Source organism: Astatotilapia calliptera, chromosome 5 (assembly GCF_900246225.1).
Source record: "Astatotilapia calliptera chromosome 5, fAstCal1.2, whole genome shotgun sequence".
NCBI lineage: Eukaryota > Metazoa > Chordata > Actinopteri > Cichliformes > Cichlidae > Astatotilapia > Astatotilapia calliptera.
The window spans coordinates 23,798,239-23,812,881 of NC_039306.1; the positions used below are offsets into that span (position 1 = coordinate 23,798,239).

The 14,643-nt window shown below is 41.4% G+C and overlaps 1 protein-coding gene across 2 annotated transcripts in view; it reads left to right on the forward strand.

Annotated features, from left to right (window-relative positions):
* foxp4 (forkhead box P4) overlaps nucleotides 1-11,488 on the forward strand; it is a 91,678-nt gene extending 80,190 nt beyond the window's left edge. For both annotated transcript variants that reach the window (XM_026168319.1, XM_026168320.1), the window contains 7 exons: nucleotides 3,607-3,832; nucleotides 4,130-4,206; nucleotides 4,291-4,392; nucleotides 7,456-7,577; nucleotides 8,236-8,302; nucleotides 9,364-9,536; nucleotides 10,151-11,488. In XM_026168319.1, the coding sequence (XP_026024104.1) occupies nucleotides 3,607-3,832; nucleotides 4,130-4,206; nucleotides 4,291-4,392; nucleotides 7,456-7,577; nucleotides 8,236-8,302; nucleotides 9,364-9,536; nucleotides 10,151-10,301 (918 nt within the window). In that variant the 3' untranslated portion in view covers nucleotides 10,302-11,488. The remainder of the gene's footprint in view (nucleotides 1-3,606; nucleotides 3,833-4,129; nucleotides 4,207-4,290; nucleotides 4,393-7,455; nucleotides 7,578-8,235; nucleotides 8,303-9,363; nucleotides 9,537-10,150) is intronic.
* Nucleotides 11,489-14,643: the final 3,155 nt, after the last annotated feature.

The window sequence follows — 14,643 nt, forward strand, 5'->3', positions numbered from 1 at the left end:
TTCAGTTTGGTATCGACGCCCCCTATTGACCAATGAGAGTTAATGTGTTTTTCATGAATCATAAAGGCCTACTTTTTAATTTTCCTTATACTTTGCTACACATTTCCACACTTTTTTCATCTCTTTCCTCACTCTCCTTTTCTCTGTCTTTAACTTGCAATGATACAGTGCATCGAATTTCCCAGAAGAGTAGGCTTTCACAATGTTTTAATTCCACATGCAAAGTTAGAGATTGCAACAAATCCCCACATTCAAACTGTGTCAGAGTTTCCTTTCATTTTTCTAAACAAATCCTGCATTTGAGAATTAAGATTTCCCAGCCTGTCTATGAGAGAGAGCAGTTAAAACAGCCTCTCACAATATTGTCAGTGTGTGCCAACAACATAGGATAGAAATTTGACATGGCGCGTGCGTCTGTGTGTGTCCACACTGGTTGGCGAGGTTGTTATTAGGTATCTAATGAATATTTCATTATTCAGATTGACGAGGAGTCTTATTAAAATATGAAGATGTTGAAATTAATTGTCAATTAGAGGTAGAGTGTCTTAATTTGAGGATATAAATGGGTGCAGCCGAGTGGCAATGTGTGTGCGCGTGTGCTCGCGCGTACTTGTGCGCCTGCCTGGATGATGTGTTGATCGCAAGGGGATCAGCTGCCATTTTCATCTAATGGGAAATCAGGAAGAGGCGTGTTCTGTCACCACTGGAGAAGAGCCTCAGGGTCAGGGATTGGAGAAGGAGGGGCAGAGGAGGAGCATCAGGAATGGAAACAAAGCTTGGCCTCAATTAACAGTGTTCGACTGTTGCCGTGGTGATGGGGCAGGGTTGCAGCTTTAATGAAGTACCTGTTAAACAGCCCCGCCCTCTCCAGTCAGCTTAAATGGTACAGAGAGGGGGCAGAGTAAAGAGGAGGCGATTCAACACATTTTGCATACATCTAGACAACACACACATGCACACACACTTAGTGGTTTTAATTAGTCCTAAACTAGCAGCCTTACAACAGCTCTCCCAGAGAGACTGGATGTAGTGGTTCTGTGTGTGTGTGTGTGTGTGTGTGTGTGTGTGTGTGTGTGTGTGTGTGTGTGTGTGTGTGTGTGCGCGTGTGCGTTCAAGTGTGTATCTGTGCAAGGCTCTGCCTAATTGGGCCGAATTGGTCCGTGAAGACTTCGCCACCGCAAAGCGCATGTGTGTGTTCCCTTCTTAAAAACATGCTGTCGTGTGGTTTTGTTTTTGTAAGCTCAGGGTTAATTGCAGCCAGTGCAGTGTGTGTATAAGTATACATGTGTGTTCAAGCGCTCAAGTGTGTATGAGTGTGTGCGGTTCTGCACAAATGATAGGACCACATTTTCACAGGGAGTGTTGAAGGCCTTTCTTTTCTTATGAGTTAACATTAGTAGTGGCCCCTGAATAAAGCAGCCTATTATGATAGGTTAAATAATGTCAAATTAATGGTTGGTATAATTTTCAGTCATCAGGAAGGAAGTGGGCCTGCCGGTGTGTGTGTTTGCATTTCTGTCCTCTATGTACAGCATAGCAGGGGAACTTAACAGAGGTGTGGACTCGAGTCACATGACTTGGACTCGAGTCAGACTCGAGTCATTAATTTTATGACTTTAGACTTGACTTGAAAAAATGTTGTAAGACTTGTGACTTGACTTGGACTTTTACACCAATGACTTGGGACTTGAATTGGACTTGAACCGGTTTACTTGAAAAGACTTGATATTTTACCCCAAATATAAAATTTAACATGCATATTATATAGAGATTGAAAATGTGACGTCATTCACGGGTAGAACCGCAAAGGATTCTGGGAACTCGTGGCAAGCGGTACTAGCGCACGCAGGCTTTCAATTGAAATCAGTCACACAGCGATAAAAAGAAACACAAAAATGTCAAGAAGCTGTTGTATTATTAACTGCAATAGCCGGTCGCATGACAGCCACGGGAAGCCGACGGGTAAAGAGATCGGTTGTTATCGGATTACATCGTTGAAGAGAAATTGTTCGAGCCATGTGTTTCCGAAGTAACAAAGACGCGACGGATGGCCTGGATTGCAGCCATTCAAAGATCAAATATAACATCCCAGAACCCTCCAGCTCACAGGTTAGTCTGCTCCAAGCATTTACACAAAGGTCAGTCTGCTGTTGTAGTTAACATAATTGGTGATATAGGTTACAAGCAAGTCTGGCGCTGAACAGAAATTGTCGCGCTATGCTCCTTTATTTATTGTGCATAAATAGTGAATTGTCCTGACACAATATTGCGTTTCGCTTCTGTTATTATGGTACATTGACAAAAACATATACTTTTATTCACAGGATAAAACAGGTTTTTTGTATCACTAATTGCCCAGTACGATTACAGCATACAATATTGTTGTCACTGCTACATTTCTGTGATGGGTACCAGAAATTATTTCCACTACTAATTAATTACCGTTGAGCTCAAAGGTCCTATTAATAAACGGTTAACGAATGTGTATTTATGACGACGATTTGTGAGACCGGTAAACTTATGATACGTACGATGGTCTTTCATTCTACACGGTGCATTTCAAGGTCCTGCACCCATCCGTCGGTAAACTGTACCTGGGCTTGTTGCAGTGACCGTAAGTTACTAAACTTCACGAGTGTATGCACTCACTCCAAGAACCGTATAATTATAAATATGCATATAAATATGCTACAATGAGATAGCTGACTTCATCTAACTAGCAAATGTTGTCCAGGCTACGTTGGTGATTCAGTTTTTTTTAATATGTATGATATTTTTGTCATGCGATTTTAAAGCCGGTCCTACAACCGCATCCAAGAATAACATGCAGCTTATCTCAGAACTGTCGGTGAAAATTATTCTTGGAGCTAGGTTTAATTGAGCTGCATTTTAAAGAGGTGCAATTTCACAATTTGTGTATATTTTCTAAGTTCACTATTTTGTCATGTGTTGAGAAAAACACAGATTAAAAAATTACATGGTCTAATATTTACATTTAGCATAACTGCAACATTATTTTTTCGTTTTTTTTTTTTTTAAAGACTCGAAAGGACTTGAAATTCAAAGTTTCAGACTTGTGACTTGACTCGGACTTTTACACCAGTGACTTGAGACTCGACTCTGACTTGCCTGACATTACTTGAGACTTGACTTGAGACTTGAGGATAAAGACTTGAGACTTACTTGAGACTTGCAAAACAATGACTTGGTCCCACCTCTGGAACTTAATAATAGTATTCCGCTTCTGAGCTGAAACATTATGAATTTTCTGGGTGAAATGCCTGAGGTGAGGCGTCTTTTCACCTCCTCCTTGCCATGATTTTAAAGAAAGAAAGATAATCTTTCTTTGTAACCAGCTCCAGACCTTGACAGATGACAAAGGGTTAAGGTAAACATAAGGTCCGCCTTAATTAAATAGAAAACCTATTTGACGTTCCAGAACTAAAAAGTTCAACACACTAAGTACATAAACAATAAAGTTAGACAATGAAGTTTTATAAGCCCAACCTAAATAACAGTCTTCATGGAAAGGACCATGAAAAGGATCTTTTTCTCTTTTTTTGTGCTTTGAAACAATTTGCCCATTCTGTGTGTATCGTTTTCTAGCTGAACCTGGCTTCCAGCGGCTCTCTCTTAAAGCGGGATAGCGAGGCCTACCCAGAGGGTCTTCCCCCCCCCCCCACCTCAGCTGCCACCCCCATCACCCCACTGCGCCAGGGGCCTTCAGTCATCAGCTCCTCCAGCCTGCACACACACTCCCACTCACACACGCACGCTGTTGGGCCCATACGCAGGCGCAACTCCGACAAGTACTGCACCCCGATCGCCTCAGGTAGACTGAAATATCCATCTTCACCATCGCCTGATGCTCACAGTACTTTACTGAGAATACCATTACTTGTTAGTGATGCAACATAGTCTTTCTGGACTCCAGAAAGACCTGAGGTGTTGACTGCTGCTTTACATTTATATATTTTTGCATTTTATTTTGCCAAAGCCAAAAAAGAGGGCATTTCCTCGCATCTCAGTGATTTCATGTACCTGAAAAATATTATAGTGTTAGTTTTATTAGTTCAGAAACTCTGCATAAGCTCACATGAGCTCATTTGAAATGTCTTCTGTCTTTCAGAGCTCGCCCAGAACTGTGAGTTCTACAAGAATGCTGATGTCAGGCCTCCCTTTACCTACGCCTCTCTTATACGTCATGTGAGTCTCTCTAATGATTCTTATCAGCATCTCTCCGTCTGTGTCCTCCTCTAACCTTTTTGTTCCATTTCTCCTTTCTTTTAGGCCATTTTGGAGTCCCCAGACAGACAGTTGACTCTCAACGAGATTTACAATTGGTTTACACGGAAGTTTGCCTATTTCAGGAGAAACACAGCCACGTGGAAGGTAAAGGCACACCGCATGCGCCTTTGCACTTTCCCATTTGTATGGCTTTTGAATCCCCTCCGTATTGCAGTTATACTAATCTCTGGTTTTGGTACAACACGGTATTCAGTGAATCTAAAATAAACGAGAGCAGAAGTAAAACGAGCCAATTAACAAACTAGTTTAGAGCTGTTTAGATGATAGAGCAAAACAAGCTGGGCCATATCTAGTAAATGAAAGTCTGGAATTCAGCATAATATTTTGGCTAAAACAACAACTGGGCTGGGTTTAAAGCTGATTATTGCACATGTAAATTTCGTCTGTGCTCTCTGCTGAAGCCCCTAACCCAAGAAGATGCAAACTTATTAGATGTATTTGAAACACTGAAAAAAATGACTGTACTTTGCAGTCAACTGTGTCAGTTTAAAGGCCTAACCTGAACACTTACGTAGTGATACGAGTACAATAACAGTCACGGTCTGAACACCCCTGCATACGCAGATTCTTAGGCTGACTTTGCTCAGCACCCACCAATATGACTGATTTGACAGTTATTGGCTGTTTCTGTCCTTTATGAGACAGTTTTCCTCTGCTCTCTTTCTTTCACGCTTTCCATTCCTCTTTCTTTATCGCTCCCTCTCTCTCCTTCTTAGGACTAAACAATTTTCTCACCTGCAACGCGGCACATGGATTGTCGACCCCACTTAGTCAAGCAAAGACACTTCTAGCTGTTATGCAGCCTCATTACAGAGAAACACATACAGAGCTAACACACACTGCTCATGATCGCACACTATATTGCCCATTTCTCCCTCTTCATCCTTCTCTCTAATACACACACACAGACACACACCTGGCCTGATCTCACCATTGTAGGTGACCCATTTTTACTGAAACCTCACACTAATTTGGGTGTCAGAAAGAGGGAATGTGAGGAAAGGAGCGAAGGAGTGAGAAGGGGACGACCACGGGCTTCTTCTAATAGCCCAAACCAAGGAGGGAAGAATGAGATGAAGACAGAGGGAGAGTTGTGCAAATGGTTAACACAGGCTAGCCAGGAATATCTTTACCTCCTCATCTGACTTTTATGAATTTTAACTATTAATGTCTGGCGTCTGCTTCCTGTGCCGCTGGCCTAGAAGACCTTTAAATATAGCTCTGCATGGCCTTATGTATTTATATAGCAGCCCAGTGAGTCAAATGGGGCCGTAGAGATATATGTCCTTTAATAAGCCGTTATATTTCATGAGCAGAGCAGCGGTGTCAGGGAGTGGAAGTCATTGATCAGAGAAAGAGAGGGGCAGAAAATGAAGAAGAGATGGGAGAGAGAAAGAAAAAGATGATTGAGAGAAGAGAGGAAATGAGTGCTAAGTGTTTTTTCAAGGTGCTGCACGATGGGCTGGGGTCTGTTATTTTTTAATGTAGATTCTCATAGTAATAATCTTTTTTTTTGTAGGTGTTTTTCTTTTATTATTAAATTTAAAAAATGAAATTTATGTTGAAGAAATGCAATCAGGGCCAAATTAGAGGCTGTACTGGCACTTGCTTGTTTGTTCACTACATCTACTTTATGTAGCATCACATGCAGGTAGCCTGGCCCTGAATGCATCAAGTCAGAAACATCAACGTGTTCAAATATTAGCAATATGATAGCAATAGGACTCGGATTAACATCTGTGAACCTTCAATGCTTATTTTCTCTCATTTGTGAGGTACACAATTGGATCTTTCTTCCAAAATTTCAACCCCCCCCCCCCCCCCCCCCCCCCCACACACACACACACACACACACACACACGCACACACTTCTCCCAGCCGAAGGGAGTGGAGATGAGTGGCACATGTGCTGTGACCCACTGTAAATGACTGCTAATGTTTTAACTGGGAGAATTAGGCTTTCATCACGGAGACGAATGCAAATCGCACTGCAATAGCACTGGCGTCTGGAGTGTGTCTGTGTGCTTGTGTGTGTGTTTGCGCTGTCAGGGTGGCGGGCAGAGATTGGGGTCAGACTCATTTACAAAACTTAGCATCACGGCTCGGGGGTTGAGGGGATGCGGGGGAGAGAAAGGGTTCCTCCACTGATTATGGCTTGTGTAATTACGTGTCTGTGTGTTTGTATGTGTGTGAGTGTGCGCGCGCATGTGTGTATCTGCGTGTGTAATTACGGCAAGGAGTGATGCATGCCTGGCCTGTCCCTCCCTCTCGGCTTAGAACAGCGTGTCAGAGAGAATATGCAGGATTTAATTATAGACGAATTAAAATTGGTAATGAAATTGGGCATGAACAAACTACAAATAGCAGATGAAAAGGGAGGCCTGTCCCTGGGGGGTTGAGACGAAGATAGCGGTGTGCCCGCCTGCTTGGCTGTCTGAGAGCTTGTGGATGTGTGTGTTTCTGTGAGAGTGTGTGTGCTGATGATGACTGATTAGAAGCATTCTGTGATAAAATAACAGTACTAGAGAACCGCTGCCTTGTGTTAGCGCTGCACAGGGAGCTACATTGAGGTGCAAAGCGATGGCTGAAGAAGTTGCGGCTCCTATCCTTAAAGTCGCATTACTTATTAACTTTTGATGGAAAGCTCGTATTCTTGCCTCCAACTGGGTGACAGACTTAGTGCAAGGGTAGAAAAGTGTGGTTAAGCTTTTCACTTCCTGTTACAACTTTTGCATTACACTTTAGGTAAAACCGAAGACCACGGATGAAATCTTATGAAATTAACAGCAGTCATCAGGAAACATTAGTACTACTAAACCAGTAGTAGTACTTATTAAATTCATCACTTTGCGGGATAAGTTGAGAAAGTGTTTTACAGTTATTTCAATAAGCCTGTGCATTAATGCAAAATGAGGTTCTTCATCCCTTTTGGAACATTTATGAGGCAAGAAAGGAGGCCGACTAATTTTAATGCTAAATTTAAAAAAAAATGAATAATCGTTTCTGCAAAGAGAGTCCAAGGAAAGTTAAAGCAAAATAAAACCTGAAATCTCAGCGTCAAGTTAAATATTAAACAATGAAAATGCAATAGTAGCTGATTGATCCTCGGTGACTCTTTTTGCCTCTTTTCACTCTTCGTCTCCTCAGAATGCCGTGCGCCACAACCTGAGTCTGCACAAGTGTTTTGTTCGTGTTGAGAATGTGAAGGGGGCCGTGTGGACTGTGGATGAAGTTGAATACCAAAAGAGGAGACCACCAAAGATGACCGGGTAAGCACCACACACATACACAGAGTCAAGTGAACACGCTGTCACATGCGCACGCACGTTTGCTTTCTTGATGCACGGTTGAGGCTGATGTGAGTGTGAGCTTATCGGTGCTGGCACTATGATTGCTTAAATGGACCCACTATTATTACCGAGAGGCCAACTCGGGAATCAAGTAAAAACAAAGTAGGGGCTGCTGGCCATTAATGTACATACTGTGTGTGTGTGTGTGCGTTTTTCCCTGTTTGTCGACTCCATTAGTAAGCAGCTGTGTGAGATGCAAGACAGGAAAAAACCTTGTTAGCGCGTGTAAACAGATGTTCTTTCCAACCACCAGAGAATCCAGGGATAATTATGCACACACACCTGCACACCAGATATCAGAGACTTTCATGTGCATGCTTTTAGCGTCTGTTTACAGTCTGTGGATATTTCAGTAACAAACATATTTGTGGAATTTGTTGCAACGCTTTTGGTGATGTGACATCTTTCTCACATGTGTATGCAATCTGTGATCCTCAACCTCCTTTTTCTCCTTGTTTGTGCTTGTGTGTGTGTGTGTGTGTGTGTGTGTGTGTGTGTGTGTGTGTGTGTGTGTGTGTGTGTGTGTGTGTGTGTGTGTGTGTGTGTGTGTGCGTGCGTGCGCGCGCTTTATTTGTAGAAGTCCCACTCTGGTGAAAAACATGATTTCAGGACTCGGCTTTGGATCCCTAAATGCCAGCTACCAGGTAAGGCTCCTTCCCCCTACCACCCCACTTCTCTCAATCTCTTTTTCTGTCTCCACCTTTCACTCTCTCTTTCACACACACTCACACACACACACACACACACCTAGTAGCCAGTCATAATCAAGGACACTAATATCAATTCCCTCTTATAATTAGCCAATTCCCTAACGACGTTCACACCACCTCCCCTCTTCTTCCTCCCACATTAACACACAGTCTCACCTCCCACCTCGCTTTTTCACACACGCGCCACCTTCATCACCGCGTGCGCGCCACAAGTATGCAAACACACACCGGACCCACCTCTTCTCCTTGTTTTAGTGCAGATGTACAAATCAAAAATGCACACACACACAGACACACACACATATGCGCATGTGCAGTTTTGGAGACCGAGATGATTTATAGCAGCAAGTAGTTGTCAATTAAGGTTACTGCATAAAATTATCGCCTGCCCTAGAAAACTCACCTCTGAGCCACTGAGAATTCCTTTTGTCTTTTTTCCCCCCTTCTTCTGGTGAGAGGGGAAGGTGGGGTAAGTATACCAAGCAGGGCCCCAACCTGTGTCTTCAAACATCTGGATTTAGAATAGCGGCCGAGGCAGCTCTCTTTAGTTCTATTCTCTCTCCTGCAGATGCGGAAGCTGCGCGGTGTGTGTTTAGATTGAGGTTGTAGCTCAGTCTCTCTTAACAACACTGCTGAGACTTTTGTGTCAACACACACACGCACTTATGACAGGGACTTAAATGTAAAAGCACAGACCTTGATATGGAAAGCACTGTATGTAAGTGCCCCCTAGTGGTTTGTCGTGCTCACTGGCACTCTGTATAGAAGAGCTTTAAGAGGTACAGAAAGGAAAATCTTCCTTATCATCCAATTACATATTTTAGGCAGACCTCCATGTCAGCTCGGTTTATAAAAACACTCTAATATCATTAAAGATTAAATATATCAGTAGAGATGTTTCTATTTGTCACATTTCTTTTATAACTCCACATATTTTTTCTCCAAACATGATAACTTGTATATTTAAAGTGACCACACGGCTCGCTTGTTTCCAGGCGGCTCTGGCAGAAAGCAGTCTGTCCCTGCTGAACAGCCCATCCCTGGTGACCCCTCAGTCTGCGCACAGCCTCAACATGCTGCATGTGGGCCACGATGATGTCAGCTCCACTGTGGAGCAGGTCAACAGCAATGGCAGTTGCAGCCCCACGCTCAGCCCTCAACAGTACAGGTATGTGGTACATAAAGGCGCACGTGTAAACTCCCACATGCAGAACATACAGGTGCTGCCAGGAAAAACAGGATGCCCATAATATTATGTCCATATGCTAAGCGTATCGACACAGATATATTTTTGGTTTAGTGTGGGAGAGCTTTATGTAGATGCCTAAATTTTAAAATTATAAAAAAAAATTTTTTTAAAGTGGCAATATTAAAGAGAACCTTGTCCCCTGGGTTTAAGTAAAAAGTAGACTTTAAGTAAATGAACAGGTGTCACTGAAGAGTTTAAGTTCTATTATAACCTAAGCAAATTTCCCGAGACCTCAATCACAGAAGTAACTAATCTACTGGTTACATTTTACAGGATACATCAGCCAGCAGCAACAAAATATCCCATTTCCCAGTGCTAATGTGTGCAAGTTGTTGTATCAGGAATATTGCAGCTCATTAAATAAAATTGTATAAATGCAACCAGAAGCTATCGTAAACCATGGCAAGACTTCTGGAAACAGGAAATCCTTGTGGCATATTTAAAGATTATTTTTTCTTCTTTTCAGCATTTCAAAAACTTAAAAAGTCTGAAAGACAGCATCTGATGATTTGTTCTTCCGCTCTCTCTTCCAGCCACCCAGTGCATGTGAAGGAAGAGCCCACTGAAGTGGTGGAGGAGGACAGCCGGTCAGTATCGCTCCTGGCTGGTGTCACACACAGCCTGCCATTGCCAAGCGATGAGCGTGACCTGGAGGAGGATCTTCCCACAGAGGAGCTGGAGTAGGACAGATCTCAGACAAGCCGGAGGGACGGGACTTTTTGAGACCAATCCCCGAGCCCTTCTCGCCCGTGTGAAGAGGAAAAAAATTACCAACAGTACACTTATGAGAAAACAGATAAGAGAGAAAAATAAGAGAATGTTCTTTTGTTTTTAAGAAAATTCAAGCAACTAAGGATGACATTGAGTAACTTCAAAAAAACAACAAAAAAAAACAACAGGGTTAGATGACCTTCGTTACTTTCAGACACAAAAATAAGACTGTGGAGCACTGCTTTACCTCCATGTGTTGCTTTCTCAACACTTGGCTCAAAGGTATGACACCACTTAATGCATACACACTCACACAAACACGCACACACACTCATTCACTTGTCACACCATGTCTTGTCATTCTCCCTGGAAAAATTGCCCTCTATGTAGAGAACCTCTAGAGGAGTGGACATAGACACAAACACGCGCGCGCACACACACTCTCTCCTCCTCGGCCTACCACCCTGCATACACACTCCTCTCTGTTGTCTCGGGCTGCCTGGCTAGCCATTTTATCTCTACGTCAGTTGAGAGGACACCTAGATGTGTGTGTTAGAAAGAACACACACGTACACACACACACACACGCAGAGGATCATGTGTATATAGATGGGAGCGGTCATCAGGGGCTGTGCAGTATACCTCTCCTTCTTCGCCCTAGTCCAGTCACTTGCTTTTTCCATTTCCTTTGATCCGATTAGACTAAAACTGTTGGGCTTCTCGATGAGGAGGAAGGAAGAATACTTACAAAGATTACCTCCAACAGTACTTTAACACTTCTGCAGAGCAGGCACCCGCATCCACATCTGCGTGTGACCGGCCCTGGTCCCTGCCCAAACTTCTGCCAGCAGCAAGACACTTAGTGAGGGACTTCTTTAAAACTCTTTGATTCTATGTGGGGAAAAAAAGAACACACATCCCTGCCCCTCCTGCATCCTCTCCCATTCCACATCCCCACCCCCAGAAGACTGCAGGAATAGGACCGTTTGGTGCTGTTCTTCTTCTCTCGTCCATCTGCAGATGGAGTGATGAGCACGGAACACGTTTGAGAAAGAGAAGAAAAAAGAGGGGAATCTGTAAGAAACGATGGAGAAAGTGTCTACCAGAATATTGTGACTAAAAAAAAAAATGAAACTGTTCATGATTATGGAATATAACAAGAAAAAAAAATGTGTGGTAGCTTTTTGTCATTTCCTTTTTTTTTTAATTTGTTGTTGTTATCATTGTTTATTTTTGAGGATCAATATTTCCAAGGTGGCGTTTTGACGTACCTTTTCTATGGATGCTGTTTATGTTTTTTGTATTGTAAGTTGTTTAGTTTACTCTGGTTGTTCACACCATTCCAAATGAGTATTGGCAAAAAACAAAAAACACAAAAAAAAGCTCAGTATTGTCCCAATTTACCTGATCCTTTAATCCCGCCCCTTTCCCTTTCTGTCCCCAGCGTAGCAGGCAAGAAATTGGGAGATAGCACTTAAAGTTGCCGTTGTCCAGACAGATTATTTAACAGCTGAATCTTTTTTTTTCTTCTTCTAATTATCTCTCACTCACTTGTTTTTGGTTGTGTATTTAGTTGGGAAATATCCATGATGCTTTAAAACTATATATAGATATATTATTATTGCAGTCAGAGAATACCTCATCCCACAGAGGTTCTGCCTGGAACTGTGTCCAAATCGTTAAAGAAATAAGGGGGGATTCTTTCTGTGGGACACCAAATGTGGCAACTCTGCTCAGCTTCGATTCAAAGCTCTGTGGTTGTAATAGTTACTGTGTAGAAGCTAGCTGCAATTCACTGTGTGAGTTTATGTTAAAGGAATAGCACGTGAGATTTCTTTGTTTCCATTAGCAGAAAAGCATTACTGTTCTCTACAGTGCCATACCAAATTTAACATTTATTTTGAATCTATTATCTGCCTATTCCCGTTTTTATTTTTGTTACAGGTAACCAAAGAAATATGTAGAAAACCAAAAACCCTGTAGTTCATTTTTCCCTTTGTTTTTTTTTTAATTCTTTTATTTAATTTTTTTAAGAACTGTCCAAAAGTCAACAAACCAGGAGTTTGAATTCTTATTGTTGTATTCATATAACTATTGTGTTGAAAAATTATACCTGACTTACAGTGCTGACCATTCCAAAAACCAAAGTGTGTAAAGCAAACTACAATTTGGAGACAGTTAGGAATGACCCACATTACTTATGAGGCCAAAAACTAGTATTAACAAACCTCGCACAGTTCCTCAGAAACACAGAAGAAAGAGAAAAGCACTTAGAGATGAAGCCCCGTCTCTCTCTCTCTCTCTCTCTCATACTCAGGCTCAGCTGTGTTCCAAACACAATCCTGGGAGTGGCCCGACTACAGTGTGAGCAGGCCTAAAAATAAAAAATAATATAAACACTCACAAGGCATTTGAACACAACAATTACCTTTCTGTCTGAGATTTAAAACAAAAGGTGAAATGGAAAAAAAATCTTTGAAACAGCTGCTGTTATATAGGTACTTTATATTGATACTGTTGAAGTTTTAAATCCATAAGAGAAAGCTCTTTACACATAAATGTTCAGCATTCACAGGAAGAAGTTGTGTACTGTAATCTGCTTTAAAAAAAAAGTGATATCTTTGGGCAGGGAGGAGTTATTCCAAATATCTATTGATTATACAATAAAGAGGGAACAATGGAAAACAGCAAAAATATACCAATGTAAGAGGAAAACAACCAAGGGACGTTAAGTAATTTTAAAGATTGGTTCCTATTTTAATGTTTTGTTTTTTTTATTATTATTATTATGTCAAACTATCTCTTGCACTTCAGATGGGTTTTGTTATTTAACGAAAAAAAAAATCACATTTCCGACGAGTTTGCATTCACACAGGACTGTTTCCTGTCACATTAGAGACTGATTTATTACAAAGTACAAAGTGGCAGACAGAAATCTTGAAGTGAGATTAAAAACCAAAAATAACACTACCTCCTTTTCAAAACAGTTCAACACATAGCCAACGGGAGACTGAAATCTCTTAAACATTGTTTTCTCCATTCATCCTCAATGATGATTTAAAAAAAAAGCCAAAATTGTTTTAACGCTTACTTTAAAAGTGGCAACAAAAAAAGTATTTGGTGATCTGGACTCCCTAATACATCTGCTTGAGCCCAAAAAAACAAAATAAAACATAGAGGCGTTTCACTTTCCATAGATTTAAAAATGACTACCTCTCCTTAAACCACATCTGAAGCACTCTGTGCTGTAAAGTGCTCATTATCTATGAACAGTTTTCTATCAGCTGTTTCAAACTGACCATACTCCTGTACCCGATTAGCATCGAGCTATGTGAACAGCCTCTCAACTGTGTGCTTTGACTGTACGTGTGCATATTCATCATCAGGCGCAGCTCTCGGCCAATGAGAAGCTGGTCATTAATGGCTGCGTGTTGTTGCAGGGAGCTGGCTGTCAGATGTAGTGATGGGCTGAATATATTAGTGCCACACACACAAATAGACACACACATGCACACACAGAGGGGTATAATAGAAGTGTAGAAACAGGGCTAGGGGTTAGTGCAAACGGAGGCTCTGACCATCCAGATATCCAAAGACCCACAACACTGCAGCACCCCCTTTCACCAAAACACTCACAGAGACACTGAGAGGACTAACACATCACTACTAGTAATATCCAAACTAAGAGGAACTGCTGCATACAGTACATAGATGATCTCTGACTTGTGCTTTAAGGTACACCTGTAAACAAAGCTGTTTTATAAAGATGTAGATTGTTCACAGGTCACCATGTAACACTTCTGTTCTTTCTCCACCTTGGCATAACATGATGTATTCTTGTATATTGATGCTTGGCTTATCTCTCCAGGGCATTCTTTCCCATTTTGTCCTTTGATTTTTCTCTGTTGGGATTTCTTTCTCTTTTCTTTTTCTTTTCCTGAACCTGTTTAGCTATTGTAAAGCTTTCAGCTCTGATTCCTATACTGTACTGCTAATGCAGAAGTATATGTATTTATCATATTAAGTGCTGCAGGTATCTTGGTTTAATAGTTTGGGGTTTTTTCCAATGTTTTTTAGGTTTGTTTGTTTTCGGTTCTTCATAAAACGTCTGGGACGCTGATTTTTTTTAAAAAATGTATTATCTCTTTAAAAAAAAGAAAAAAATGAAAAGAACTAAAGTTAGATCAGTGGTTTAGGTAACACCTGTTTGTATATTTATCTTAGCTAGGTCTATTTTGATACTTTTTTGTCTCTGTACTGCATTTATGCATTTTTAAGGAAAGAAAAAAAAACAACATATGGAAAACAAACTAAA